Here is a 26,339-nt window from a genome sequence, read left to right as displayed (position 1 = left end):
TTGAACAATCTATTGCTGATCGTTATTTCACTGTATACGTTTACACGTAATGATTATCATGCAAACCGCTCGTTAGATCAAGCAGTTTGCATTGTGCCGTGTAAAAGGGCCTTTACAAACAATGTTACAATATTAACCCTTTCCAATCCACTGTCTGACGTCTTCCAACATTCTTATTAAAGGCTGTGCAGCTCCAATGTCGGAAGACATCCAGCAGGGTATTCTTACAGTATATTACTGGCCGCTCTGTTGTCGGGGGCCTCTCTGGCATGTCATACTGCAGTACTGGCTCTAGCCAGCAGATGCCGCCATTGTAAAATGGCAGAAAGTGAAAGCCCCCCTAGGAAACCCTGAATCCAAAATTGGATTGCAAAGGGTTAAAGATGCAAAGGGAGCCAGCCGCAGGTCGAAGTGCACTTGTCCTGTTTGCTAAAGCAATGCATGCCTTACCTAGATTGTACCACACGTCCATCTCTCCGCTCAGGGTTCGGACTTCAATGATGGTTTGTCCCAAAAAATCATCGGACTCGCGTTTGAATCTTTGCTTCACTCTTGATTTTATGTCATCGTCTTCATCCCACACTCGTACCTTGATGCGATCTGAGGAGTTGTGACACTCACTAGAAAAGGAAAAGCAGTCCCAGACCATGTAGTACAGCGGCGTGCAGAAGCCCTAAGGGCTCATACGTGCAAAGTCCCAAATACAGAGCAATGCCGATCCACGGATCTACTCCTACAGCTTTATCTCTGCATTATCTAAGACGGATCTTAAGTCATTCCGAGTGAAGGAGATACTTGGAGTTATGTGCATCACATGCATTAAAAGGTGAACCCGTCTTAATACATTTGGCACATTATGAACTGTCGGACAGTGAATATATAAAATCTACGCCTGTGGGGAATGAACATAGATTTGTGCCAACATCCGAACTATTGTGTCCTATTCCTAATCTAGGTCTTCTTTAGAGGGTGGTCTCAGACGAGTATATTTGGGCATGCAACACATAGAGAATAGGACCCATTCATTTCAATGGATTCATCCCCATTATATGTTTTCGTGCCGCATGCCTATGTGAAATGGCCCTGCAAGTTCAAAAAGTAATGTAATATGTGCAAACGCACAACATTCATGGAGCCAATGCATTGCGCTTACGCGTTTTTGTGCGTACTCTCCCGTGAGGCCACCCACAGACCAGGCCTTATATTTTATTTGCTAAATTTGCTAAACAGCAAGAAAAGTTGCAAACGTTAATATGTTGCAAATCATTAGTTGCAACATCTATTACAGAAACAACAGCTGTAAACTGTATAATAAATGTGATGCGGTGGGGTCTGCTAGAGGCTTCAGCACTTCTATCATCTCCCCATTGATTTCAATGGGCCCTGTAATAACCAGCAGCATCGTATAACATCTGTACCTACAGAGCTATTCCCACTACAGCGGCTATGCCCGATCCTGTGAGAGATGAGAAGAAACCTTTACCAAGGTACACACAATGAGACAAGTCAGGTAGGTGTCGTCGGCCTCCAAACTGCAAAATCCAGGAACCAAATACATTTAAGTCGCCAAATTTAAATATATATGTAAGACAGACAAACTGGGGCAAGTTCAGAGAAGAGTCACCAAGATGGTGAGCGGTCTGCAAATCATGTCCTATGAGGAACGGTTAAAGGATCTGGGAATGTTTAGCAGAAGAGGCTGAGAGGAGACTTAAAGGGGTTGTCCCGCGGCAGCAAGTGGGGTTATACACTTCTGTATGGCCTGGTCCTTAAAGGGGTTGTCCCGCGGCAGCAAGTGGGTCTATATACTTCTGTATGGCCATAATAATGCACTTTGTAATGTACATTGTGCATTAATTATGAGCCATACAGAAGTTATAAAAAGTTTTATACTTACCTGCTCCGTTGCTGGCGTCCTCGTCTCCATGGTGCCGACTAATTTTCGGCCTCCGATGGCCAAATTAGCCGCGCTTGCGCAGTCCGGGTCTTCTGCTTTCTTCTATGGAGCCTTTCGTGCAGGATGCCGGCTCCGTGTAGCTCCGCCCCGTCACGTGCCGATTCCAGCCAATCAGGAGGCTGGAATCGGCAATGGACCGCACAGAAGAGCTGCGGTCCACGGAAGAAGAGGATTCCGGCGGCCATCTTCACAGGTAAGTATAGAAGTCACCGGAGCGCGGGGATTAAGGTAAGCGCTCCGGTAAGCTTTCTGTACGTCCCTGCATCGGGGTTGTCTCGCGCCGAATGGGGGGGGGGTTGAAAAAAAAAAAAAACCCGTTTCGGCGCGGGACAACCCCTTTAATAGCTGTCTACAAATATCTGAAGGCCTGTCACAGTGCAGAGGGATCAGCCCTATTCTCATCTGCACAAGGAAAGACTAGAAGCAATGGGATGAAACTGAAAGGGAGGAGACACAGATTGGATATTAGACAGTGAGGGGATCACTGGTGAATCCCCCAATGGGCCCCTGAGCCAACAAGTAGATCTTCCATTTGACTGGCACACCCCTGCCTATCAGCAACCTCCTGTCTACCTGAGCAGCGGCACACCATATAGGAGAGAGGAGCTCTTTAGCCCAGCGGGGCCCCTCTCCTTCCTCCATGGATCCTGTTGAATGCAGCAAGATGCGCAAAGTATCTAAGTAACTTGTAGCCCCGCTGCTTTAAGCAGTTGATATTGAAAGTCCTTCCTGAGCAGGAGGGCTGATTCTTAGAAGGACAAAGTGGCCATACTTGTGATGGACAGGTTATCTTCCAATCAGCACCTGTCAGTAGGGCAGAGTCTACATGTTTTGCTTTTCAACAAGGGCTTTGCATCCCAAGACGATAGGTCTTTAAGGGTCATGGTCTTACCAAGTATTCACAGACAAAGTACTGTTAATTATTAGAGATGAGCGAACGTACTCGTTTCGAGTAATTACTCGATTGAGCACCGCGATTTTCAAGTACTTCAGTACTCAGGTGAAAAGATTCGGGGGGCGGCGGGAGGCATGGCGGCGCGGAGGGTATCAGCGGGGAACAGAAATCTCTCTCTCCCTCCCCCCCCACTCCCCGCTGCAACCCCCCACTCACCCACGGCGCCCCCCGAATCTTTTCGCCCGAGTACGGAAGTACTCGAAAATCGCGGTACGTCGGTGAAAAAGGGGCGTGGCCGAGTACGCTCTCTCATCTCTATTAATTATATATAATAAAAGTCCACTTTTACTTTATTCTTTAGAAGGTAGAACAAAATGGAAAAATGTCCTAACGAGTCCCTGATACATGACTAATCTACACAGAGCACTCGCCCTGACAAGAGCAAACCTGACTTCTAACCTCTCCCTATTCTTTGTTAAAAAGGGGAAACAGATAGATGTAGTGAACTAGGAAAACTAATCAATAATGTTAGAGATCATCCTGTAGCTACCATAATAAAGGAATCACAAACCAAACTTTCTAAGTGTCTGGAAAGGATGTATAGTAAAATAGATGTAATGCAAAGAAGATACTAAAATGTATGGGAAAGCAGCAAGGGCCAACACATTCCCCCAGTAATTAATGTATTAATCAGGGAACCATGAAAGGCAACACTTGGCAGAAATACACATACAAGACAAAGACCAAAAACAAGTATAAGGACTACGAATAAACAGATCCCATCAATATAGACCACCGTAATACCAGCAATGGGGCAATGTGGTAACCCGCAATTACTGATGGCCTGTTGATCCTCTGGCTGACGTCCGGACCTGCATTTCTGAATATATAAATCATAGCAATTATAGCTGACATTTTACGGGAATGTTATCTGCTCATTGTGTCAGCTGCCTGGATCTGGTAAAGCCTCATCTCAATGTACTGCCTCTTTAATTTATAGGAAACCCACTTCAGGCAGCTCCCTGTTAGAGGAATCACCATGCCACCCCAAACATACTATTCATTCTATTCCAGGGGTGCATATTTCAGGACTAGACGTATATGCTGCGACTCCCTTTAATCAGGTTAATCAGACAGGGTCATAAATCTTAGATGTTGGAAAAAAGTATTTTTATTGACTATAGGTAGATCCAGAACCTCATTACTCCAAAATATCTAACAGATTAGTCGACTCAGACCATTTAGTTTAGTTAATCCAGACCTTTAGTGCCAGTTAATACTGCTGTCTGAATGAGAAGACCAGTAAGCAGGGTGACTAGTCGGACCGCGGCAGCCTATTTAGGCCGACGGGCTGGAGTGATCGCATTATATATACCTAATCGCCCTCTTATATTAGGGCTGATGTTAAGTCTAAACACTAGAACTCATTCTCATGGCTTTCAGAGATGAACTGAAGACCTAAGTTGTTAATGTAATGCCTTCAGGACTCCCCAAAAAGGTTCTCAGGACTCGCCAAATAATTGGGATGTCATCTATATAACCATTCCACTTAATAATGTGGTGATGGAAATGTTGTAAGGTCCTTAGAAACAACTACCATATCCTCCCACCAGCCCAGGAGCAGGTTGGCATAGTTGGGTGCCACTGAGCTATGCCCCTGAGATGGTGGAAGAAATGCACATCGAAGATGAAGTAATTATGCATTAGCCTGAAATGCCACAACACCAGTACAAATTCCTTATGAGCATCCATGTAGACTCTGAGTCTGCAGATAAGGCTCCCTTCACCAGCCCTGCGGGATAGAGCTGTACAGAGCCTCCATGTCTATGCTACAGAGCCAGGGATTTTCGTCAAGGCCAACACCCTGCATCTTCTGTAAGAGATCCGTAGTATCCCTCACAAAGGATGAATGTACAAAGGGTTGTGTGATCTGATCTAAGTACGGTAGACCCCCGCATTCCGAGTCAAGTTGTCAACCCCTGAAACTATTGGCCAATTTTTTAATGGCTGGACCCCTTATGAGTTTTGAGCAAGATGTAGAAAGTTTCAACTTGCGGAGAAGCAGAATACATAAATAAGTACTGAAGATGGAGAGAAGATGGAACGCATTTACTTAGACAGGCGTTTCCTACAGCGGTCTATATAAACTGTGTGCCGGCAGTCCTGCCACTAATGTTTTAGGAGGAGCAAGCCTTCTAGTACACGAGTTGCATCTGTCGGCCTCGCTGTGTGTCAGCCGGAAACCTAGAGCTGCTGTATCGTATGCCATGTTCTGGCATACATTATATAAATGTGATGAGTCCCCTAATTCCAGGCCCTGCCCACTTTTCACGCATGAAAGCCCAGAAAGTTGCAATTTTGGCAAATGTGCCAAAATTGTGACTTTCTTATGCTATAATCCTGGTGTACAGGGAATAATCTTACTTCCAGGACGAGATCTTAATTCCAGTTGATACTCTGTTTAGGGTCTCTGGGGAGAATACAATATCCTCCTCTGTCCATCAAGACAGCCCGGCATGTAGATCGATCGTTCAGGTGGTCCAAATCATAAGCTTACCACCCTTGGCAGCTGGTTTCAGGACTATCATCCTATCTGCTTCCATATAGGTAGGGCCTTCATTGTCTCCCTGGTAAGCTCGGATTTGGAATAGGGGGTCTCTAGAGAAAATATTTATTTTCCCTTTTTATCCTGAATCAATATTGATATTATCAGTGAAAGGGGGAAGTATCGGTTTCCCCTTTATAACAAAGAGTAGGTGTTTACAGGGAGAGGTCGGAGGTCAGGGTGAAGCAGGTATGTACTAAGAACTCATTAGGGCATTTTTTCCATCTTTTAACTAATAAATTAAGAGTGAGGCCCCTTTCACACGGATGAGAAAATCTCGCGAGATTCGTGCGTTACGAGATGCCCAAATCTTGCAGACAATGAACCCATTCTTGTGAATGGAGCCATATACATGAGACGTTTTTTCCCAGGAAAGCGCTCTATCTTGACTCGTTTCTCGGTAGGCATCGCTTATTGTTTTCAATGGGACAGGAACACACATTCCACAGCGTGTGATGTGCATGAGTGCGATGCGAGGTTTCCCATTGAGAACAATGTGAAACACTTGTCGATCCTCTTCAGATTGCAACCTGACAGAAGTGATGGGAGGTGTTTTTTGGGCACATCGTACGTTCACGGGCGCGATACGTTCACATGGTGGAGTCCAATCTGGATTTTTCCATGTGAATTCTGCCTCTAAAAGTCATGGCAGACGTTCGCGGTCGGGTTGGCGATTTCTGCTATGGTTATGCAAATGTATGACTTCGAGACTACATGCAAATGTATCCCTTTTCAGTAGGCAAATCTGCATGTGGTTCGGCATGGAATCCGCGCCGAGAAGTGATGTCACTGCTTTTTTCTCTGCACACCCTTAGGTTATAGTATATGTAAGTAAGGATACTTTGTGAATACTTGGTAACATTACAAGAGGCAGCATACACTAAATACTGCATTAATGTGGACTGTGCTCACACTTAGCGCAATATCTTAGGCATTTCCGTATATGATTATGGCTTTATAGTCGGCAGCACAGTGGGACACAGGCATGCGGCACAAACTTGTGAACGGTCCCTCTATGTGATAAGAATACACCAATTGGTAATATTAATTCACACACTTACAAGTGAAAGTTTTCCTCCCAGACGGGGTTCAGGTTTCCATAGATGGTTTTGGTTCTTTTCTTTGTCTTTCCAACCTGTACAGTAACATAGGGATCACTGGAGCCGGTCTTATCCTTGGCCTGTAGGCCCTGTGCACACACCACTGTAAGACAGGAAAGGTTAGAGCATGGTGCCTTTAAGGGGCACGTCTGTCAACTGCTTCACATATTAATATGCATCATGGGACTTAATATGCTGTAAAACAAGCTATAATGCCAGAATTGCTGGTTTGGTCACCTTGTCTTCCCGAGAAAACGGAGTAAAGAGTGATCATCCTGCAAAGAACAAGATCTAAGACTCCATGGAAAGGTGAAAGAAGCTCTGGGTCTCCGATGTGGCGACACAAAGTAGTTATTAGTTACCTGTCATTCAATGAATCCATGAAACAATTCTTATTTTTCACTCAACTCCACTAAAAAAATCATTAAAAAAAATCGTCGTGTGTCCCCCCCCCTCCCCCACCACCCCTGGTCATTTTATGTTCACATTTCTCCATCCCCACTTTTTCATTTGTTCTGTTGGATGTTCAGGTCTTACCATTTAATGTGTCATGTGAAGGATTGGAAAAAGATGTCAGAGTGGGGGGAAATAGAAAAAATGTGTGTGTGGGGGTGGGGGGGGTGAGGGATGTTCTTGACATGGTATCTGTATTCTGTCCGTATGACTGCAGTCATAGTAGATTTATACAGTTTTTATGTTGTTCTACTTGGAAGAAATAAAACAGCAATTTCCTTTAAAGAAAAGTTTCTGTTTCCAACTTTTTGTTCAAAAAGTTTTCCCCAAGGCAGCAGATTCTCAAATAACAATTATGTATCCATAATAATCATAGAAGGAAGAGTTACATTACTAAATCCCAATGGGGGAACCTTTAACCCCCATTGTCTTTTTTATATGTGGCACTTTTTGTGGGGCAATCTGTAGTTTCTATTGGTAGGGACTTTCATAGATACCAATTTTTTTTTTTGTTGCAATAACTGGAAAAGTTTTTATTTTACTTTTTATGTTTCTAAAATTTACTATTAATAACAAAAACTTTATTAATCTTATGTTTCCTTTTTTTTCTTAGTCCCCGTGGGAGTAGCGATTGTCTGATTGCATGTACAGTATACTGCAATACTTCCCTGTTGCAGTATATCGTACACTTACAAGCATTCTATGTGTGTGCAGAGCTGAGGAAACCCCAAGTACAAGAGGAGAGATCTGTTGTGGAACTTCGGCTGCAGCATGAGTTCCCTACCAAAGTAGAGTGCAATGGAAGTGGATGGGGCTTTAACGAACAGCGTTCACTCACAATGGACAACATTTGCAGCCAAGCTGTAGATTTTTGAATCCAGAGGATGCTCCTTCACAGAGAAGCGATGGATGTTCACAGTGAGAAGTGAAAACGGGTGAAAATTTGCACCAAATGAAGTAATGTGTGGAGCTGGGGCAAAGTTACATGCAGAAAACCTCTGCTGTGCACACAATGCCCATAAGGAGTGGACTGCGGTCTACTTCACCCGGTACCCCTCCTACACCTATCCCACAATACAAGGGGTTACATTAGACCAACGGGAGTGACATTAACCCATCCTCTTCCTCAGACCACAAAGGATTAGTCTGAAGCCTGAACATACAGTATTCTGCATTTGGTTGCCCATCCCCATTCCTGGCATCCAGTATCCCCCCATTTACCAGTGATGCTAATCTTGGCTGACCACTTTGAGGTCCCATCCAGCACACTCTGCTTCACAGCTTTGATCTGATGTGCGTGTGTGGCTTTAACAACTGCAAACACTTCCTGAATAAGCTCAAATATCTCGGGTTTGTTCCTCTCACGGATTTTCATCCTATCCTTGAGAACCATGATAATATTAAGGGTGCGGTCTTCAGCTCCGTGCTTGGAGCTCTTTTCAGCTGCCCCTGTTAGGAAAAACACCCAACAATACGTTACTGTAAGGCTTCCCAGGATATCTGATTGCAGAAAAATGGATGGAAAAGAGTTGCAAATTTTGGCGTTATACCTTTGTGTATTAAAAAAAATGCAACTTTTTACCTTTTTACCAACTTTTGATACTTTTCACCAATTTTTCTTTTCAGTCTGGAGGAGATCAGAGGGAGGAGCCATGGCATGGCACATTTACTATAATTTATGCCATTTTCTGGTGTAAATTATAGCACAAATCGGCGCCAGCTCACGGCTGACAAATTTCACTATAATAAACACCAGAAAATGCTACAGAAGCCAAAGATGCGCCTGGTCTGAGAGGTGCGTGCCGCGTGATGAGGGAGGCGTGTCTTACTCCACTTCAGCTGATGGGTTTTGTAAAATGCCCTCATTGGTTCATCATAAAATAGCTAATATTTTTAAACTTTGTTACTGAAAATTGTTGTAAAGCGCCCACAAATAAGGTCAGATTTGCCTTTTTTTATAGTTTCGCCATGTCTTTTGCAATGATTTTCGAAGCAAAAATGTTGCAGTTTTGCCACAATTGCGAAAATCACAGCTAAATATATAACAAAACTTCAAAAAAAGGTCTAATATAAAAGATAGCTGTACGTGCAGACGGAGGAATGATGTGGCCAGGAGGCTCCGGTCTATGGTGATTCCAGATGCTCTTAGGGACCTCTCACACAGGACGGAGTTATCCACAAGAGGGGTGTGCGATGTGCGCTCACTGAATTGCGCAGTAGATTTCCCATGGCTAACTGTGGATTTTGAAGTGGAGTTGCAGGCCGGATTCCGCTATTTTCAGTCCCGCTCTAATATCTGCAGGTTACCGCCGCGGCTGTTGGGGCTGAATATTCCACAGGGGGGCGTACTTCACAACACTGTTGGCCAATATTCCATCCTGTATGAGGGGTCCTTAAGGGTGCTTTTAAACAAGAGTAAGCGCTGCTAATGCCGGCAGTTTACTGCTATTTGGTGGGCTACAGCCGACCTGGAATTAACAGCAGAGTGTAACTTGTGTAATAGCACCCTTATAGCTGTAGTCAATGAGGACAAATAGGTGCCTCTGTTAGAGGGGTTGTCCGAGTTATAATATCTTGCGACAACTTCTTCCCTGTGCAGTAAAATAACAAACGGGGATATACTCACCTCTCCCTGCCCCCACTGCGTCCCACGCCGGTGCTTGGTCCCCCGCTCAAGTCTGTTGACAGCGGCAGTCCCGCTCGGTTCGCGTGACATCACTGGGACTGCAGCCAATAACAGAGCTCAGCAATCGATCCAAAGATGCTACAACTCGGACAACAGTCCCACGGATTGTCACCCAACTATCACCCCTGTGCTTTACAAGGGAGGGATAGTCCTTTAAGTGAATGGAGGCGGAGCAACTGGGATCACTCAGTGGCTGCACGTACACGGGACGATTATCGCCAGAATGCGATGTTTACAGAGACTTCAGGCGGTAATCGCCCCGTGTAAAGGTATCTTTATTAAGCATTACTTACGGATATGCAAACACAAACCTGCCTAGACGGCTGTGGACGGTACAGATAGCACTCAGTATACACACATGAAAGCTTACTTTGCAAACAGTCGGCATTCAAGAGGTCTTGACATTTTTCATGGCACTTGACTCCACATTCTGTACAGCGCATGCCCTGCCGGGCAATACCCCACAAGAGCCCTTCACACTCATAACAGTAGGTGGGAGTTGTGGCAGTCCACACCTCAAAGTTGTGAGGTGTAGTGCTGGAGATTGGGTATATTAAAGCTTGAAGGGCCTTCTTGTAAACATGGTTTTTCTGAAAATATCATAGAATATAGCAAGGTGAGTGGGAAGTCATTTCACGTTCAGCATTTCACTTGACATACAGCTCTAGTACTTACTAGCTCTTCATTATTTAAAGTGCTTGTTGCAAGCGCAGATGTTATGCCTGCTTTGCGGGATTGGACCAGGGACTGAGGAGAAAAATACGAAATATAGAGTTCCGTTGAATGGAAATGCTTTGTCCAAACTGTAAAATGCCAACAGCAAACAGCTTTATACAGTGAATGAAAACGCCAAGTACACGGAGAAAATGGAGGTAAGTTGGAAATGGCAGTAGGAAGAAGACCGCTGGCAACCCCTACGGAGATTTGTAACGAGGGGCTCCCCGTCGCGGGAAATTAGGCATAAAGAAAAGAGGTGAAAACTCTGGACTTAATATTGTGGAATAAAAGCATGAGAGACGGCTGATGAAGAGCCCAACGAGTCAGTAATTACTGCGGCACATCGGACGGTTCCCTAGAAAAAGGAAACACATGTACATGGAAGACAGGAAAATGCCTCCTGAGTGCCAACTGTTGGAGGACCGCTGCCCTGGAAGGCCAATCTCACACGAGTCTATAAACCACCTCTGGTGAATCCACAAAAAATGGAGATTTCTCTTCCAGTCCTGTTCAGCATGCCGTCCATATGTGCACCATTTTTCATGACCACAAAGGAAACTGGAACAGGCCCCAATTTATTTCTTCTCCATCTCTTAGCAGTAGATCCGTGACATACAAACGGCACAAAGACGGTGTCCTCATAATCTATGCAAATCAGTAAATTGGACCATTGTAGTCCATTGTAGACCCAAACAGCACTGGGACTCAAAATACGTTTCTGCAATTTAGCCCGAAGCCAAAGTCTGGCCTTGTAACAGGCCTTGCATCATGACTAAGGTTGGACATTGACTTTTACGGGGGTCCCCTCCCAATAGGTGGCACTACAAATGCATTTTTCCATTTCCAATTTGCAAACTTCTTCCTGAGAGCATACCATGGCCTCTAAGATTCACTACACTATTTGGTGGTCTATACAAGGAGAAACAGTCCCGCCTCCCCCCAATCCATAACTATACATACTTAGCCAAACTTACCATTGCCTTTACAGAGAAGGAATGCATGAAACACAATGGTGAAGGGTTAGTAAAAAAATGCAAGATTACAAGAGGAAAAAGGTCAGAAATATCCATTATAGCAGTTACTCACCAAGTCGCTAACTAGAGGTATTGGTTTTCTTTTCCGAATGTCTGGCATACTGTCGATGATAATGAGACCACCAGCAGGCCTGTAGAAGACATATCATGTGATAAGTAATAGTGAAGTGTACTGCTTTAGGAGGGGTTTAGTTTTTAGAATACAGAATACTAAACTGTGACCTTTAGGGGCCGACAGACATCTGACTGGGATGATTTAGTGATTCTGCACTGAGCAGGGGGTTGGACCTGATGACCCTGGAGGACCCGATGACCCGGGAGGACCTGATGACCCCGGAGGTCCTTCCAACTCTACCATTCTAGGACTCTATGAGAAGGTGGGATTTAAATATGGCAGTGATTTGGAATGAGTTGTCATCTCCCAAGAGCTCACTTGGAGATGCTTACTATGTGACTATGGAGACATGAAAATCATTCCACCTGCTGCTAGACTGTAAGAAAAGTTTACTTATATAAGTTAGCTTGTCGGAATCCCATAAATCAAAAATTAAATCATAAGAGAAGCCAGAAGCCATGGATAATAAATACTCTATATGCCCCAACATGCAATAAAGGCTACTTTACTGTACTGATTCTTAAAGGAGGGAACGCTATAGGAATATATAATCATATATACTGTATACAGGTCCAATTACAATGCACCTAGTATAATTTCATTTAAACTCTTCTACCTATTATGCTTTCTATATGGTAACTAACTAAAGTGGTTCTTTAGAAAACTCATTTTCAAACATTAAAGCGCACCTTACTTCTCAGACAACTCTTGCTCATCTAATAGCCTTGGTGCATTTCATCAGTCTTGTAATTTACTTTCATTAAAAACTTTCTGTTTTACCACTATAAATCGTGGCTGAAGTGCAATCCACTGCTTGTTGCTAGGCAATCAGCTTCTGTAGCAACTAGGATGTAAGGATGTCTTCTCAGCTGTTGTGGTGTGATCTTCCCTGCTCTCACACTGCTCTCAGAGCTGCAGTTATTGTAGGTTTTTTTTCATTTTATTTCAATTTATTTTCTCCAAAATTGGAGCAGAGAGACGAAAACCCTGAACTGACCCTAACAACAGGTTTGAAGGCAGCTTAAACTACAGTATTTTGAGGAAAGGGGTAAGACAAAGCTTTTACCATGTTTTATAATATGCAGTTCATTCTTTAGGTGAAGCCTAAACAATAGAGATGAGCGAGTATACTCGTTTCGAGTAATTACTTGATCGAGCACCGCGATTTTCGAGTACTTCCGTACTCGGGTGAAAAGATTCGTGGGGGCGCCGGGGGGCGGGGGGAGGCGTGGCGGAGTGAGGGGTAGCAGCGGGGAACAGGGGGGAGCCCTCTCTCTCTCCCTCTCCCCCCCACTCCCCGCTGCAACCCCCCACTCACCCACGGCGCCCCCCGAATCTTTTCGCCCGAGTACAGAAGTACTCGAAAATCGCGGTGCTTGGGCGAAAAAGGGGCGTGGCCGAGTAGGTTCGCTCATCTCTACTAAACAACCAAAACTGAAGGATAAATGATGTGCTTTAATGTTTCACATAAACTTGGAATATTAATATCATTACAATTACAAACTGGAATTAGGAGAGGACATAGGATGCCACGTACCCATCCTTAAACCACAGAGACTTGGACATCTCCCCACTACCTTCACCTCTGGCCTGAAAGAAAACAAGAGGAAGAAGAAAACCTGTGATGTTGTGGCAGGAAGCGTTATAAACCAGTAAATGTCTCTAAATGTATCCAGTCATCTCAGCCGCTGATCCGGGGCAGCTGGGAGGCTGACCTCCCTCTCTGGGCTGGATTCACACGGGCATATATGTATTTACACGTGCATTTGTGCCGCGTTTTTGAGGATGGCATATTTACATGCGCAACAGTTTTTTCTGTACTTTTTGTGTGTGCGGGTCGTGTACATTTGCGTGCACAAAGACACAGGCACCAATGCTCTGAGCCATTGTAATAGCCAAATAGTTTCATGAGTTCCAGATGTGTTCTTCCCCTGTGCAGCTGCGCAGGAAGAGTAAGCATACTGAGGATTTGGTTTCCCCAGCAGATTTGCAGATGTGAGCGAACCCATTCAAATCAATGCGTTCTACTTTCTGTGTATTTTGCTCGCCAATCTTTCGTGCGAGAATACATCCGTGTGAATCCAACCTTCAGGTCTCATGCATACAGTCAGCAGAGCGGTGGACCCGGAGTTACATGTTTCCCTATAGAGCCTTTGTTTTTGTCTTATCGCAATGCCCCAAATTGCCATTTTCGTGCAATGTGACTTTAACATACTAAAATAAGTCATAGCTGCACTCTAAAAAAAAGGGGAATACTTACCTAAAAGGCTCAGTCTGGGTCCTCCCACTGCTCTCCGGAGCTCCGCTGGCATCCTGCAGTCCTTGTTCGCCCACAGAAGATCACTTCCGGGTTTCTGGATTCATAAATCCCACCTCCAGGAAGCATGGCTCTGATTGGTTCATCCAGCACTCCTCAGCCAATCAATGCAGCGCTGGATGAACCAATCAGAGACATTGCTTCCTGAAGGCAGGATTAATGAATCCCACAACCAGGAAGTGATGTTCTGTGGGCGAACGAGACTTCAGGATGCCTGACGGAGCTCCAGAGGACCCGGACCGAGCCTGCTAGGTAAGTATTCCTCTTTCTAATGGAGTACAGCTTGGGCTTGGTTTTGGGGCAGGGCTTAGCCTTCATTAGGAACCAATGCGGTCATAAGGATTTGTAGTTGGTAAATCAATCATAGGACATAGCAAACGTGGACCAAGAGGCAAGGTCTGTAATCAAAGCATACTACAACAAATGGTCTTTCCTTTTCGCAATATTGCCTCAAAACTGTTGAGCCCCAAGTCCACTGTTGCGTACACCATCAAGTTTTTTTGTTTAACTGCAACTAAAAAGGTCAGTCACAAAGGCCACAGGAAACTACAAAAGGAGAACAGTCCACTGTGCTGCTCTCTAAATGATATAGATGATGACTGTCAAGTGGAGTCCTAGATCAGCTGGCCTCTTTAGTGGAGTTGCTGTGCGAAAACCACTTCTTCTGAAATAACTAGAAAGAAAAGACTGCGATGGGAGCAGAAGCACAAGAGTTGGACTGCAGAAGATATAAAAAAAAATGTAGGATGTCGGAGAGCAAAAGAACAATAATGTGGGACACTTAGCATTGAATAAGATGTCCAACTGCGTCACACCAACTGTCAGCTATGTGGGAGGATCTGGGATGGTTTGGGAGGCATTTTTCTATGGTGGGGTGAGTACACTGCTTAGAATCAATAGAATTCTCAAGCATAGAAGGTACCCGAAGGTCGTGGTTTACCATGTAGTTCTGGCATTTTGAAATTGATGGCAGTAACACTTGGGATGGATATGTCTGCCATTGTGTAGCGCCCCCTCCTGTTTGTACAACAGCCTATAAACATCTGGGAGGTGAGGAGACCAGATGCTGGAGTTTTGGAAGAGGAATGTTCTCCCCTTCTTGTCTGAAGTAGGATCCAGCTGCCCCGCACTCCTCGTCGTTTTTGCCGTTTTTTGCGTTTCAAATGCTTTGTTTTTTTAAAGCTCTTTTTTGGCATCCACCTGAGTAGGCTGCAACTGTGACAGTCTGATCACATAACGCACACTTCTGTTAGAGGCGATTCCGCCTTTAGTAATCATCATTGGTTATCCATCTTAGTGGGTTCTGTGTACAGAGCAATGCCAAGCCCATATATACATCTTTCAATTTTTTCCTTAACCCCGCCCCCCCTAAACTTCAAAAATCTTAATACGCTGTTATAAAACAGAACTAATAGCTAACAGCCGTGAATCCCCCAGCGATCGCCTCCCCTTCGGGTTTTGTAATCTTTAGAATACCCATCTGGTTCGTGTCATGTTGTCTATAACACCACATGGTGTTAATGAATTGGTTCCTACACTCCTTGATTTTGTTAGGATCAAGACATTTTTTTATAAATTCCCTCCATTTTTTGAAGCATTTTGTGTCTCCACTTCTCTGTCTCCATTTTCTCCATTTTCCAAAGATGTTTTAATTGTTGAGCAATATCGTTTATCCCCGGGGGTTTGGCTAGCAACCAGCTGTTCAAAAGGCACCTCTTGCCAATAAATAGAATAGTGTGGGTCATTTTGGCTTTTCTCTTCTTATCTGGTAGTTGGTGGAGTATGAAAGCCTGTGGAGTCAGCTGTAGGGTCTGTCCTCCCATGTCTTGAATCAATTTTTGGGCCCCAACCCAGTATTTTGTAATCTTAGGGCATTGCCAGATGCCATGTAGAAAGTCAGAGTTTGATCGGGAGCATCTGGGACAAGCTTGTAGCCTAGCTGGGCCATAAGGGTTCTGAGGTTTGTCAAAACCATATATCGCCCCGTGGATTAGCATAAAGTATGTTTCTCACCATCGTTCATTTGATATCGCTTGCCTTACAGAGTTCCAACTCTTAATTATTCCCTCAGGTAGATCCGGATCCTGAAGATCTCATGCCCATTTTTTGAATAGCCCAGAGCCGCTTTCTTTCATCCACCCCTCTCTAAGTCTGGTATACAAGTTTGAAGCTTATATGAAAGATTTTTAACCAAAATATCAATAAGGTTAAGTATTGCTCCTCTTGATACGTCAGCTAGTCTTTCCCGTAGAAGATTCCGTACTTGAGCGAACGATAGGAAATGGGACGCGGGCAGGTTGTATTCCTCACACAGGTCTCTAAGAGTCGTGTATCTAGGGGTCTCTGGGTGGAAGAGGTGATGGACTTTCAGAATCCCTCTATGTTGCCACATTTCAAACATTTTGTTTTCCCTCCCCTCCTTAAGTTCTGGATGATTCCATAGTCCCATGTGTTTGGAGATTTTAAACAACAGTCTGAATGTCTTACGGGTTATTCTCCAGAAGGCTATGGTGTCTTTTGCCATGATGGACTGTTTGCATTCAATAGGGAGGTTAGTGTAGCTTATATGCAAGAGGGCATTTAGGCTACATGGGCCGAACAATCCCGCTTCAAAGGCGGTATGTGAATAGTCGCTGGAGCCCTGGAGCCAATCCAAGGAATGTATAATGAGGCTAGCGACATTATATAATCGGATGTCTGGAAAATTGAGGCCTCCTCCACTCTTGGGGAGCATTCATTTTTTTAAAGCAATGCGCGGTCTTTTTCGTGACCACACAAAAGCTAAGAATGCCGTGTGCAATTTCCCCAAATCACGCCTTTGGAGTAGGAGTGGTATCGTTTGCAATGGGTAGAGGAGTCTTGGAAAACTAACCATTTTTATTAAGTGACATCTGCCCAAGAAAGAGAGCGGAAGATTACTCCACTTGTCTAGCCCTTTTGTTACTTTACTATTGTTGGGGGATAGTCCAATACAGAAAGGGATTCTGGTCTCTTGCCTTTATTTATACCCAAGTTCTTAATACAGTTTTTGGCTATGCTCAAATGTTTTCTATTGGGGAGAGGTCTGGACTGCAGGTGGTCTCTACGTACTGCTCAGCATTGATGCTGGTGATAACTAGCTGAATGGTCCGTCTGCTCTTGAGTCTGCAGGACGCGGTGTCCATGGTTTCCAAAACGCATTTCATATTTTGATGCCTCTGACCATAGATCAGTTTTGCATTTTGACAGTCCATTTTAAATGAGCTTTGGCCCAGAGAAGAGATCAGACTTTTTGGATTGTGTTGATATATGACTTCTTCTTTGCATTATACAAAATCTGGAAAAGTAGGGATATCTGCATAGCAACTAAACGCAGAATAGTGTAAACCATCGTATTCCCCATAGCCATGTATGGATGAGAAAGCTGTACTGTGAAAAAAAGCTGATTGGAGGATTGATGCGTTGGAGCTGTGGTGCTGGCGAAAGCTGCTGCGTATGCCCTGGACAGCGAGAGGAACAAACAGAGAAGTCCTGAATCGTATAAGACTTGATGTATCACTGGAGGACAAGATGGCCGGGCTCAGGCTTATGGAGGACAAGATGGCCCGGCTCAGACTTACGGAGGACAAGATGGCCCGGCTCAGCCTTACGGAAGACAAGATGGCCCGGCTCAGGATCACGGAGGACAAGATGACCTGGCTCAGCCTTACGGAGGACAAGATGACCGGACTCAGACTCACGTATTTTGGCCATGTAATGCGAACAGAGTCGCTAGAAAAATCTATAATGCTTGGACAGATCAGTGACAAAGAAAGACTCAGCGCCAAAGAACATGACGGCTGATACTGTCAGAGTGGATACTGTCATGGAGATCACACAACTGAAAGAAGCAGTGCAAAACCGAAAAACACGGAGGGAGCTCGCCGTTAGGGTCTGGGGTCCTGAACGACTAAACGACTAACAACAACTTGCATTTGTGGATTGCAGGTGCAGTGTCCGAGAAGCAGGCTCACAGCCGAGGAGACAGCGGGGTAGAGAAAGAAGTTGTCAAGGGGCTCTACCATCTCCTCCCTGAGGTAGCTTGGGACCCGACCACGTTACTGCTGGTGGAAATCACAGGGATAATAACCGGAGGTTGCCTGCAGTCCAATTGTCACTCGTGACGCCACCGTTCCATCCTCTGTGGTGGATCTCTCAGATGTAATAAAGTTACACAGGGTATTTTCTGAATGAGAATCAGGAACGGTCGATTCTGTTCGTTTACTTAAACTCTTGAAATTATATCCAAGTAAAACAGTCTTTGTACAGAAGCAAATTGGTGCAGCAGGGAGGATTCTCGGGGCATTTATATAATCCACACCCTAAGTTATCTGTAAGATTTCTCTCCCGGCAAACTCTCTCTCTCCTGTCATACACTCACGTTCCTCTCGCTTAGTAGGGGTTTTCCATTCCTACGGATGCATGCGATAGCGCTGCTGCACAACCACACATTTCCATCATGTCCGGGCTTTCACTCTCTCTACAAATGGAGGCCATAGGTAGTCTCTTTTGCAGGGCTAGGCCCTGGTGGTAACAGCAGACCTCCTCTCTGACTCTTCCATGTCTCTGACATTCTCCTCCTCTACTCTGTGACTGACTGACTAATCAACTCCACTGTGTTGGCAGACTCTCCAGACTCCCGCTGACTGACTTGCATTGCATTCAGTAAACACATATATCAAATAATGTCACAAGACACATACAAAACAATACATTTTTCAGACAGGACAAAGCATACCAGACATTAACCCTTCCAGTTCTGCAGCCATCCAATACACATTAATCAAATGCACTCCACAAACAAGACACTGACAAGACATTGACACGAGACAAACCTAGAACATTCTGGAGGGGACCTCAATAACTCTGGGCCGCTACACAGGATGAACTGTATTCACAGACAATGATTTCTGGAAGTATTCCTGAGCCCATGCAGGGATTTACATTACAGAATCATGCCTGTTTTTAATGCATTGATGCCTGAGGGCCCGTAGATCTCCAGCATCCAATACTTACAGTCAGCCTTGTCCCTTGGGCACATGAATTTTTTCAGATTCTCTGAATCTTTTGATGATATCATGTGCTGTAGATGATGGGATATTCGACGTCTTCACAACTTTACATTGAGAAAAATTTTTCGGGAATTGTTCCCTAATTTTTAAATGCAGTTTTTCACAGATTGGTGAACCTCCTACCATCTTTGCATCTAAGAGACTCTGCCTCTCTACCACGCTCTTTTTATACATAGTCATGTGATTTATAGAACATTTTGTTACCCTGGTCCTAACTTTTGTGAGATGTGTTGCTGACATCAATTTCTAAATGAGATAGTTTACATAAAATAAAATGAAGCAGGGTATTCTTACTGTAGTTTACTGGCCACTCTGTTGTCGGGGGTCTCTCCAGCATGTCCCACACCACAGTACTGGCTCTAGCCAGCAGATGGCACTATCGTAAAATGGCAGAAAGAGAAGGCCCCCTAGGAAACCCTGAATGCAAAATTGGATTGCAAAGGGTTAAAAGGATAACGTGGTTCCTTTGATGAAGAGAAAGTTTGATTTTTTTCATTGTAAAGGCCTTGATTGGTGATGTTTTTGTTTTGTTTCTTATTCTCTATGAATACATCGATTTTCTTCTGCTTTGATTGAATTTTTTGTTCTTCTTGAATGCTTTTGCCCTTAAACCGTGAGTATCCAAGGTGTCCAAAACCTTTCACCAGCAGTTTACCTCCAACAGAAGGCCAAAGCAAAATGTAGAGGGAGCCTCAGAGACCTTCCAACTATAGACAGCGCATCAGTAGCAGATAAATCTTCACACAAATAATCCCTTTAATCGGTGATCTGGATCGGGGCAAAAACTTAGGGTTCATCATTAACAAAACAGCAGATGAACCTTCGGTAGTCTGAAAACAAATTTTGAGAATTTAAGAGCCCTTCTACACTGAATGATAATTCATTCAGATTCTTGCCGGATCGCGGGAATCCGAACGATAACCCAACCAGACAACCCACAGACGGTGTGCCACTGCTTAGAGAAGAAAGCAGCCATGTTTTCCTAAATCTGAAATCTCCATTTAAGGATTTCTGATCAACAGTAGTCAGAGGAGCCTCCATAGAACTAGAAGAGCATCGTGCAGTTTGGCTTCGGGGAAGATGGTGTATTCATGAGCAGAGCGCCAAACAAATACAGTTCAGGGTTTTAAAGCTGCAAGATCTGTGCAAACATTGAATAATTACATTTAAAATGTCAGTGGAAAAGGAAACAAAACCTCCCAGCTGCGCGGTGTTTGTGCGAACCGACATCACGAAATAACTGAAAGACTGAACAACTAGAAAAGAAATCACTGGAGCCGAACGCAAACCTCCCAACAATGTCAGCGGGTGGACCGTCTCAGAAGGGTTCTGCAGACATCCTACAACAGAAGTCAGTACTAGTAACACCCCTCCCGCCAGAAGGAGATGCCCAGTTACCTATGTGCAGATAACCACTGCAACATTGTCCTGGTCTCTGTTACCGCACCTGGATCCTATCTTACTCTGTGGGCTTTCCTGTAGAATACGAGCTACCTGGATGTGTCACTGATCTCAATAATAAATCCACCTTCAAAAAGATCCTGAGCTCCCCCTAGTGGTAGATTCAGGCAGTCAGAATTTTAACATTTTAAGCGTACCTCAAGTTAAAAGAACAAAACCATATGCTGCAGTCTTATGAGATTGCCATTTACCATTTTGTGGATTAGCAAAGTCCTTCCTGAGTTACCGCAGCACAGACAGGAGCGCTCCAGTAACTGACTGAGAAGCTACAACAGCAAACACAACTCTGCTACATCTCCCATGCATCTGTGTCAAGCAGAAAGTCTCCTTTACGAAACTCATTGATTAGAGGTCAAATGCAATGAGACTTTATAACTGGATGTGCGCTTTAACCCTTTCCAATCCACTGTATGACCTCTAAAGACATTCTGATTGAAGGCTGTACAGCTCCAATGTCGAAAGACGTCCGGCAGGGTAATTTTACTATAGATTACCGGCCACTCTGTTGTCGGGGGCCTCTCTAGTATGTCCCATACCGCAGTGCTGGTTCTAGCCAGCAGATGGCGCCATTGTATAATGGCAGAAAGAGAAAGCCCCCTAGGAAACCCTGAATCCAAAATTGGATTGCAAAGGGTTAAAGCCTCTGTGAGCACCAACACACCTTATTAAAGCATTGACTAAGGGGCCTTACAGTCTAAATATGCCTCTTAGCAGCGCCCCTAGCAGCTAGATCGGACACCTTCTAATAACACCCAGACACCTGAAATGGCCGGGATCGGAGAAAGCATTTCAACACGTTGGATGCCGAGGTCAGTAATGACTGTGGCTTCTAAATAGTTTCCGAGGAGCTCGCTCTGCTACTCCATTGGCTGCCCTATGACATTAATTCAGGCTAGCGATGGGCTGATCTGACAGCCGGAGGCTTAACAATGGCTTCTGACTCTGCATCACACAGAAGCATATCAGGCCCCGCTGGAGGAAGGGTCTCATAGACTGCCGGTCAATTCAAAGTATATTTTACTGCAACACAGACGTATTGCGGTGTATTGTAGAATTGATCAAAGAATTGCCTGTTCAAGTCGCTTACTGGGCCGAAAATAAAGAAAAAACAATTATACAAAGTATTTTGTAAAATAAATAAAAATCCCAAGTAAAAAAAAAAAATCTAAAATATTTTTCCCTCACCGAGATCTTCATTATGGTAAAAAAAGAAAAAAAACTACACATAATTGGTGCCTCCACATCTCTAATGATCCGAACTAGAAAATGATCACATCATTTATCCTGCATGGTGAAAGCTGTAGAAAAATACAGAATTGCTGTTTTTTGGTTCATCTGCCTTCCAGAAGTGGATTAAAAAGCAATCAGAAAGTCGTATGTACCAAAAATGTACCAAAAATGTGCCAATAAAAGCGAAGACATGTCTCGTGAGAACAAAAGGACTGGCCATGTAAAGGGCAACATCATTTGTTGGGGAGGGGCAGGACACATACGGGACCAGTACTGTCGAAATCAGCGGGTCAGCCAAGCTTTTTGCTTATGTGTACTCGTAAGCAACAAAGCAGCGTCTTCTTCGCAGCATGAAAGAATGGCAGCCCAGCGAGGCTGGAGATCCCGGCAGGCCAGAATTGGTCTTTAAGATGGAGTCTAAAATTGGGCTCAGGGGACAGGCTTGATTGACGAGACCAAGAATCTGCATACAGACATAAGGAGAAATGGGCGCCCCTTTTTGATTCACTTGGATGTTCCGCTGAAGTCAGGACAACTTGTCTTGGTGTAGAAGGACCCGGCTTGTCGAATATCACACCCAAAAGGTCAGCCAGCTCTGTTGAAATTAGCTGGTTCAGCCAAACAGCACCTACTTTGGGACACGGAAGGCAGCAGTAAATAGAGGAATGTCCGTGACAGGAGAGGAAACATGGGAACTGTAGTCCTTTATGTTGATGATCCCACCCACACAAGAAGGTTGCCTGTCTGGATGAAGAGAGGACCTGGTAATTTATCAGGCAGCTGACCTGAGTAAGATGTCCAAGGTGATTTGGAGGCCGCCCAGTTCTTCTGAGTGAGAGGAACTCTTTACCCAGTTGTTGTACAGCAGGGAACGACTAAGACTGCCATGAATGGCCAAAGGGCAGAGCCACAAACATAAAGTGATGGGGTCTGAAGAAGCAATGATGGGCCAGGCAGATTGATGAAAACCTAGGGAGAAAATCACCCTACAGAAGAAATCACTGACCTCTGTGCCTCCATCCAGAAGTGACAACAAAACGACCAAAGTGTTTAGGTCCAGGATGGGTTGGACAGACCTACCTCTCTTGGGGACCACAAAGAGATTTGAGTAGAAAATCTGGAACTTTCCCGCTCAGAAATGGAAATGATTACTCCCTAGAGGATCGAATCTACAACCCAGAAAAAGGAGAAAGCCCTGGAGGGGTGGATTGGTAGAAAGAACAGAAAAATGTCTGTTTTGTGATTACTATCACTTCATCGGATCAAGAGATGCATAACAGTGGTGAGCAAGTGAATATGAATAGCTCACATAAAAGTGATTGGTCATGGAAGTTCAAAATCGATTCTGAACTTCCATGACTCGAGGACCTTTGCAAATTGTCTCGAAATACTATCCAAGAAAGCAGTCTGTCCTTTCTTCTCAAGATTTATTGTGACCATTTTGTGACAGCGATATATCAGGTGGGCACAAAGATAGGTGTGAGGATCAACACCACCCCCTGACTAAAGGGATCATTTGGCAAAAGATTTCAAGCAATGATTCAAGGGGTCATGGAAAGAGGCAGAACCTGCCATTGGGATAGAGGTAGCCTTAGCCAGACTGAAGATTGGAGGGTCTACCTTGAGAGAAATTGTGTCCCCTTGGCCAGGAGATGTTAAGTGGAAGAAACGTCTGCCAGGCTATTACCATTCTTTTAAGATGACTTAATCGCAGCCAGAATGGTGTGGAAAGTCTGTTTGCAAAAACAAAAACTCTTGTGACCTAGGGTCCGCAATCTGGAGGGTCTCCTACATTGCTGCAGTAAGGCTGTCATGGGAGCAATCTCTGCCTAGTAAAATGGGGTCATATTGCACAATTACTCCACCTAGCATAAGAAGTCATCTGGCTACCTCCTGCTCACAGAGAAAGCTTCTATAAACTACAGCTGGGCCCCACACAATATGGAGAACCAGGGAAACAGAAAAACTCTTCTAACAGGCTGATCCGACCAGTAAGATGAAACGATGTCCTCTTGTTTGCCGGGCAGGAACCATAGAGCCAGGAAGTTAAGACAGTCTAAAAATGGCATGTACCTCCAGGGCAGAATGAAAGAGATGAGAGCGGAAGCTGCACCCCTAGGGGGTCTAAGAAAGGTCTGCTGCTGTTGCCAATGAGGAGAGAGGTAGGACACGAGGAAGTCGGCATTGGTTGCCCATGGGGGAAAGAGGGAAAAGGTCATACCTCAGTGGCACCACGGCCTTGAGTAGGATATGTGGCCAGATCGTATGGTCAAACCACTAAACCACGGGAAAAGAAAAGGTGCCATCTGCCCAACAGTGGAATGAAAGAGACTCCGTGGTGGAGTGAGAGGCATGGAGGGGAGTTTAGGTGGTTGAGGAATATGTAAAAGGGTATACTCCCCTTGCCCTAATTATACTCCTCTTCAGTTTTGCTCCCCTGGAGATCCAGTAGGGTCACCCCTGTTGTGAGAGAACCTGAGAGGAGCGGGCAGGAGCACTCCATAACTCATGGGCTATCAGGCAACAATGAAGCAAGACTACTCTGTCCCTCCACTTGTCATCCTGAAGGAGGGGGTAACAGTGTGACAAGACTGACGCTGTTCACACTCCTCACTTGTGGACAACAACATAGAGGGGAATGAAAATAAACTACAATAAAAAGCTAAAAACTGGTCATCTTAGTGTCTGTAGGAGCAGAATAATCTGTGCCGGAGGAGCTTGTGGATGATGGCACACCTCCTAGTGGCAGCATCATATACCCACTGTCTTCTGTATCCCCCAGTGACACGAGCAAGAAATATACAATGCCCACATGGATCTGTATTACTTTCATCAGAGAACAGCCTTAGGCTGGTGTCCCATGGGTGTAAACGCATTTACGCATGCACTTGCTCTGCATATTTGCGCAATGGACGGTTCATATTTTTGTGTGCATATTTTACTTTCGAGCATCCAAAAATATACACAACCGCGCTCCCATTCATTGAAATGGGCAATTAAGTTAATTAGTCCAATATGTGCTATTTATATGCGCGCAAAATATGCTTATGTGAACGAAACCATTGAAATCAATAGGTTCTATTCATTGTGTATTGCATGCACACAACACACAAATACGTTCGTGTGACACAGGCCTCGGGGGGTGCTCAAACATGGTGGATTCTCATGTGGATCTGCACCAAAATCTGTGCCATTTGGATCCGCGCCATTTGAAGGACCAAGTTAGTATTCATTATCATAGAAGCTTTGTTCTTCACATATCACAGTATTCTCGTCAAGTATAATCTGCAGAGTTTCAATCTAGCGGCGTCATACACTGTTTATAACACACCGGCGGCTGTAACATTGTCAAATCATCAATAATATACTATATTACATAGATATATCTGGAGATAAGTCACTCACTCCTCACCTACCTGTGATGGGTATCTGTGGCCTCTGCCAATGGGACAGAATGATGTTAAGATGAGGGTGTGAACAGGGAGGGGACTGACAGAAGGAGCCATTCTGAATGGAAAAAAATCACAAAATGACACAAAAAAAATAAAAAAAAATAAAACATGAAAAAAAAACAACATAAAATGCCAATCAGACAGGGCAACATAAAAGGTGATGGGCTTAACAGGCAGCAGCGTTTTTCTGCATAACCGTCATACGTTTTTGGACCATTGTTTAAGACGTGTGATACTTGGTGTCTGTCGCACGTACCTCTTGTAGCTGCATCCGCACCTTGTTGAATGCCCTAAGCCAGTTAGATTTAGCTCTTGACATGCCAGAGCTCTCATCCCTGTAACTGAATAACAGAAGACACATGTCTACATGCTGTATATAAAGGCCTAATACAAAGATCTTACAGCAATACAATGCAGATTAGCAGTGGAACTCAGTGCAATGTACAATGGGATGGTTTGAAGGTCACATTGTCAATTAAGGTTCTTAAGGATAGGCTGAGCGGCATGGACATAAAAGTCTTTGTGTCCATCTAGCTGCAGGACCCTTCCAACTCTACCATTCTATGACTCTATATCTGGGATGATTTAGTGATCCTGCACTGAGCAGGGGGTCGGACCCGATGACCCCGGAGGTCCCCTCCAACTCTACTATTCTATCATTCTATGTCTTGGACAATATAGTGATCCTGCACTGAGCAGAGGGTTAGACCCGATGACCCCGGAGGACCTTCCAACTCTACCATTCTAGGATTCTATATCTGGGATGATTTAGTGATCCTGCACTGAGCAGGGGGTTGGACCCGAAGGCCCCTGGAGGACCTTCCAACTCTACAATTCTATGACTCTATATCTGGGATGATTTAGTGATCCTGCACTGAGCAGAGGGTCGGACCCGATGACCCCGGAGATCCCCTCCAACTCTACCAGTCTAGGATTCTATATCTGGGACAATATAGTGATCCTGCACTGAGCAGAGGGTTTGGACCCGATGACCCCGGAGGACCTTCCAACTCTACCATTCTAGGATTCTATATCTGGGATGATTTAGTGATCCTGCACTGAGCAGGGGGTTGGACCCGATGACCCCGGAGGTCCCCTCCAACTCTACCAGTCTAGGATTCTATATCTGGGACAATATAGTGATCCTGCACTGAGCAGAGGGTCGGACCCGATGACCCCGGAGGACCTTCCAACTCTACCATTCTATGACTCTATATCTGGGATGAT

General features: G+C 44.6%; 1 protein-coding gene across 1 annotated transcript in view; it reads right to left on the bottom strand.

Moving 5' to 3' along the window:
* LOC136573203 (protein unc-13 homolog A-like) overlaps positions 1 to 26,339 on the bottom strand; it is a 178,161-nt gene that overhangs the window by 81,112 nt on the left and 70,710 nt on the right. Inside the window, exons 11-18 of the mRNA XM_066574475.1 lie at positions 25,369 to 25,453; positions 13,100 to 13,152; positions 11,500 to 11,578; positions 10,372 to 10,443; positions 10,067 to 10,286; positions 8,232 to 8,459; positions 6,519 to 6,660; positions 451 to 620 (exon numbers count right to left, since the gene is read on the bottom strand). Coding sequence (XP_066430572.1) covers positions 451 to 620; positions 6,519 to 6,660; positions 8,232 to 8,459; positions 10,067 to 10,286; positions 10,372 to 10,443; positions 11,500 to 11,578; positions 13,100 to 13,152; positions 25,369 to 25,453 — 1,049 coding nt within the window. The remainder of the gene's footprint in view (positions 1 to 450; positions 621 to 6,518; positions 6,661 to 8,231; positions 8,460 to 10,066; positions 10,287 to 10,371; positions 10,444 to 11,499; positions 11,579 to 13,099; positions 13,153 to 25,368; positions 25,454 to 26,339) is intronic.

This window comes from Eleutherodactylus coqui, chromosome 7 (genome assembly GCF_035609145.1).
Source record: "Eleutherodactylus coqui strain aEleCoq1 chromosome 7, aEleCoq1.hap1, whole genome shotgun sequence".
NCBI lineage: Eukaryota > Metazoa > Chordata > Amphibia > Anura > Eleutherodactylidae > Eleutherodactylus > Eleutherodactylus coqui.
Note: the sequence above shows the minus strand (reverse complement) of the source record. Positions and strands in the feature narration are given on the sequence as shown.